The sequence below is a fragment of the Myotis davidii genome, unplaced genomic scaffold (assembly GCF_000327345.1).
Source record: "Myotis davidii unplaced genomic scaffold, ASM32734v1 scaffold148, whole genome shotgun sequence".
NCBI lineage: Eukaryota > Metazoa > Chordata > Mammalia > Chiroptera > Vespertilionidae > Myotis > Myotis davidii.
The window spans coordinates 35,769-41,177 of NW_006299479.1; the positions used below are offsets into that span (position 1 = coordinate 35,769).

At 52.3% G+C, this 5,409-nt stretch overlaps 1 protein-coding gene across 1 annotated transcript in view; it reads right to left on the minus strand.

The window, feature by feature from the left end:
• Positions 1 to 5,409, minus strand: part of ADAMTS15 (ADAM metallopeptidase with thrombospondin type 1 motif 15) — a 22,618-nt gene that overhangs the window by 760 nt on the left and 16,449 nt on the right. The window contains 4 exon segments of the mRNA XM_015571327.1: positions 6 to 471; positions 2,601 to 2,776; positions 2,884 to 3,065; positions 4,020 to 4,197. Of these exon segments, the coding sequence (XP_015426813.1) occupies positions 6 to 471; positions 2,601 to 2,776; positions 2,884 to 3,065; positions 4,020 to 4,197 (1,002 nt within the window).

Genomic DNA, 5,409 nt, shown 5'->3' on the forward strand with positions numbered 1-5,409 from the left:
GGCCCCCAGCTGCCCGCCACCCAGCGCGCAGGGGGCCTGTCATCCGACTGCTCCACTTGATTGGAGAGGCTGAGGACGCTGTTGTGGAGCACGGAAGGCCCCCGGGGGTCCTTGGAGCGGGAGGACTTGTCCTCCCGGGGCTCTTTGGGCAGATAGAAGGAATAGCGGACCCGCGGCGGTGTCATCTTCCCCACAGAGAGGACCTCCACGGTCAGGGGCTCCAGGATGGGCCGGGAGGCCTGCAGGCTCTCCACGGCCATGCCCGTGCCACTGTAGCGCAGCACGCTGCCCTTCACCACCAGGTCCCGCTCCATGGGTGACACCACGAAGTGCCCGTTGAGCAGGTACTTGCCTTGGCTGTTCTTCAGGGCCAGGTAGTTCTCATCGCCAATCAGCCCCCTGTAGCCACGCTGGCGGATGTCAATGCTCGAGGCGCCTGCGGGAATGGCCACCACGAAATTGTAGCCGTGCCTGCGGCGGGAGGGGGTTGCGCATTAGACAGATGCCTGGGAGTAAAGACCTGGATCCCGCCAACGTCATAAAGATTCCCCTTTCACGAAACCTGGGGTGGGCCCAGCCGGTGTTGCTCACTGGTTGAGCATCGACACATGAACCAGGAGGTCACGGTTCGATTCTGGGTCAGGGCACATGCCCGGGTTGCGGGCTCGACCCCCACTGTCGGGCGTGCAGGAGGCAGCTTATCAATGATTCTCTATCATCATTGATGTTTCAATCTCTCTCTTTGCGGTCCTGCTGGCTGAAGCCCCCGGTTTTGTTTAGCTTCTGTATGTGTTACAATGTTGCTTAGAGTGCATTCTCCCTTCCTCTCTAAAATCAATAAAAAATATATATATATATATTTTTTAAGTTCTATAGAACAACAACAACAAGGCCTGGGGTAGGTCATGAAGATGACAAAGAACCAAGACCAACCAGGCTGCCTCAGCCACCGCTCAGGTGCCCTGGAGACACACACGAGCTGCAAGATGGAAGGGAGATTGTCTTCAGGTCATTTAAAACTAAGTATGCTGGCTGCATCGCCTGATGGTCTTTCTTCTTCAATACAATGATATTTTGGTGAATTCCAGCATATGAGTAAGACCGGGAGTGTTGGGGTCAGAGGGATCCCTACCACACACTTTGCTGTTGTCCTTACATAAGTTCCTTAGCTTCTCAGTTTCCGCACCCAGAGACCATAGTCACACGTAGCACGTGGCATTGTAATGAGGATGAAATTAGCTACTGCACCCACAGCAGAGGAAGCACCCAGTGAGGAGGGAGCGGGGAGGGAGAGGCGATAAGTCCCTGAGTCCCAGGCTGGGCCGCAGTGCAGAAGTACACACTGGCCCTGGAGTGTGGGACCCAGATCAAGTCTTGGCTGGGACACCAACTCCCTGGTGGCTTTAAAGTCAGTCTCTCTGGGTTCCAGTGTCCTCTCCGATACAATGAGTAGGTTCAACTAGAAGATTGCAACGATTCCTTCTAGCTCCCCTAGTCTGTGAAAGGAACCCCTGTCATGTAACCAGGATTTCCTCACTGGGCCTCCCGCTGCAGATCCCTCTGAAGGGCAGCTAGGGCACCCTCAGCCTGCAGTGTCCAGGTTGCCAGAGAAGTTGCCCACCTAGGGCTCAGCAGAGGCCCTGTGTGTCCTGGGGCGGCCGAGGCTCCTGGCCACCCATACCTGCCCCACAAATGAGGCCTCCGTGGCTCTGCCTGCCCCAGCTGCTCCCAGAACATGGGTCAGGACTTTTGAAGGAGCACATTCCTCTGGAAAATAAAAGGGAAGGTGCTGGACCTCAGAAAGCTCAGGCCAGGGAGCTGCAGGCTCCGGAGTTGGGGCTAGAAGAGGCCCAGACACATTTCTTCCGCTGGTCCCAGCACAAGTCTGCCAGGAAGGGGGTTCCTTCAGTCCCAGCCTCTCACACTGCCTGTCTCTACAGTTTAGTGCCATTCTCACCTTCATCTGGTATCCAAAGCCAAGGTCTGGGGCATGAGGAGGCTGTCCCATTTGGCCTCCAGTAGAGTTGCGTTTTGCTATCATCGTCATGAACATTAAGCACCAAGTACTATGCTAAGCATCTCACTTGGATGAACTCCCTTCATTCTCCCACCAGCACTACATGAAATACATTTGGGACATGCCCACTTCATCAGGGAAAAGATATGTTATTCTAGAGACTGTGTCACTTGCCCAAAGTCATCCAGAATATTGGGGACTGAAATGTGAACCCAGGTCAGTCCTACCCTAGGACTCTAGACAGACCCTAACTACTCTCTGCCACCCCCCTGAGCAGCATCTCCTGCTGAGGGAGGTCCTCCTTGAGCATGCATCTCTGCAGTCATCTTTGCTTGCTGAATGAATGAATGAATGAATGAATGAAGTCTCGCCAATTGCAGTCATCTTTGCTTGCTTGCTGAATGAATGAATGAATGAATGAATGTCATACTCAGAAGAGTGTGAGTGGTCTCCACAGCAAGGATACTGGCCAGGATCTGACATTTACCCCAATTGAACTCAAGCTTCCCATGCCTGGGCACTGTGCCACTCACTCCTCTTCTCCCCTGCTCCCTGACCACGCCCTCCAGGGCCCAGCACTCACATGGGCTTGGTGAAGAGTCCTGTCACCTTCTTACAGCTCTTATTGTCTCCCCCACACACCCCACATTTGTCGAACTTCTTCTTGGAGCCCAGGTTCCCGTCGCAGCCAGCCTTGATGCACTTGCCCTGGACACAGACCGAGGTCGAGTCAGGGGTACACAGCGTACCGTCCACCACCTGCAGCGCCCCCAGGAGGGGGAGGAATGGAGAGAAGGACAGGTCAACTGGAGGCTTCCCCGAAGGCCTTGAACCTTCTCTTACCTCTTGGCCTCCAGGGCGCTCACCTTGGGTGCCAGCACGTAGAAGTAGCCGGTGCCGTTGGCTCGGCAGATGAGCTTGCACTTGTCCTGGGGAGACACGCCTGAGTACTTGGGCACCCACGACACGGTGAGGGTGAGCCGGTTGGTGCTGTGGTTATAGCCATTGAAGGCCTCACACTGTTCTTCCCGGAAGCTCTTGCCAGAGGCTGGGGAGGGAGCAAGCAGGTGCAGAAAGCTAAAGGGAGGGGCCAAGGTGGGAGCGAAGTAGAGAACCCCCCTGAGGCTCTTCCCCACCCTCATCTGAGTGATCCCCAGTCTTGAAGCCACCCCATCTCAGCGGACTAAAGCAAGCTGGGCGCAGGGATGCAGGACACTGGTGATAAGGCATCTCCTAGGCTCTGGGCCACCTTCCCCAGGAGTCTGGCCTTAAAGTTGTATCAGGTACTCTAACCCTCTGTGCCATAGAACCAGCCCTACAGCAGGCTACTGAAACTATTTTCAGAATGTTATTAAATTACATGGAATACTAGTAAAATAAATTACATGGAATACTAATTACATCGATATACAATGACCAACATACTTTGAAACATATTGTGATGTGTGTGCTTCTTTGTTATTACACAGTAAATAACAAGACTCCATAATGAGTCTATAACCCCTGTAATTTTGAAGTAGTGACAAGCACAAATGGGATCTTGAGAAATCCATGACAACTAAAAGGTAATGTGAAATAGCCGTGATTTCTATTGGTGACAAAGTCATAGGTACTGCTACCACTACATTTTGGATAGAAAGGGTAGTAAAAATACTAAATTTCTAATAGAAGGAAGTTCTAAATTTTAAATTAGAAAGGTTAATAAAAATAAAGATGTCATTTTTCTTCCCACCCAAGGTCATGGTTCCCTGGATAATGAATTCCTGCTTACGTCTCAGCCCCTTGGGCCATGTAGCCTCCCAGTCTAAGCCTCTTGCCAAGGGAGTAGACAGAGAAGTTATCCCAAAAGGAATGTGCACCTGTGCATTCCCAGACTCTGGCCTAAGGCAGACACTCTTGACCACAGTAACTCTGTGGCCATGAATGACCCCAAGTGGGGACTGTGACCTCCAGCCTGGCCTGCCTCCCCCAGGCCCAGGCCACCGCTGCCCTCCCTCCTCACCTGAGCTGGGGCAGGGCTCCAGGTTGCAGGATCGATACTTCACCCTCACTCCCTCGCAGTACTTGCCCCCATTGGCCGGGGTGGGGTTGCTGCACTGCCTCCTGGCCAGCTGCACTCCCCCGCCACAGGTGCGAGAGCAGGGGCTGTAGGGCTCCCATTTGGCCCAGGAGCCGTCCACCTGTGAGGAAGAGTTTGTTATGCCCCTGCAGGGGTCGGGGTGCCACACCCACACCCTGAGCCCACAAGAGAGCAACACTGGTACAGCCTCCCCAATCCCCTCCCTCCGCATGAAGCCCAATTCTACAGCCTCCTCTCCCCTCACCACAGTGGTGGTCAAGGGCAAGTTGGGAAAACTTCCAAGTCTCAAGTCCTTCATCTGCAAAAAAAGGGCCCATGATATGCAGGCGTGTGGTCACACAGAAGATTTAAATGATGCAACGTGTATGAATATTCCTGGCACTGTGCTTGCCATCGTGCAGGAGTTCAAAGTGTCTCCTTACCTATTGTTAGAGTATATATGTCTCTAAATCTAAGGTATGGCCAGTCCGCAGCTGTTGCCAGTAAACCACAGATGTCTGGATATTTTTTATCTGTACGTGTTTACTAATGCGGACTTTTCACAAAACCAGACTGATCTTAACCTCACTTGGGGGCTGAATTTGAAGAAGTTTCACTATTAGCAGCTCTGATGTTTGTGTTAAGAGGAGATACACATAAGAGACTATGAAGCAATCTTACAACTCGACTTGGCTCTGGGCTGAATTATGCAGTGTTGTCTTATTTTTTAAGAGGGTGGAGAGGGGATAGAAAATTTATGGCCTTCGGGATGTTTTCCTTATGATGACAGTAAAGTGAGTGTGTATCCCCCAAGCGCACATCAGTTGGGCAATAAAGGAATCAGCCCTGAGAAACAAGCCTGGGATTAAAACGCTGTCACACATCATCCTAAAACCACTAATCCACATGGAGCTCATGGGGAACTGGCTGCATGCAACAGAAGAACTTTAATTTATATTCATAGATTCAGCCTATCTGTCCTTCTGTCAGAGAGAGAGTTCTGGCTTCATTGTGTCATGTGGCGGTTCCATCCTGTAAAAAACACTTTCCCTGGGGCCTGCTTTCTCCTCAAGCGGGAGCCCCACCTCATTCCAGCCTTTTATTTCTAAGACAGTCCTCTGCGTCTGCTCTTTCTCCCTCCTCCCCGCTCTGTGCTGGCAACGTGGGTCTCATTGCACCAGGGAAGCCGCTCCCAATCAACAATGACCTCTAAAGACTGAAACTGCCCTAGCTGGTCTGGCTCAGTGGATAGAGCATCAGCCTGTGAACTGAAAGGTCCCAGTGGGGGACTTGTAGGAGGCAGCTGATCCACCATGGTTCTCTCTCATCATGG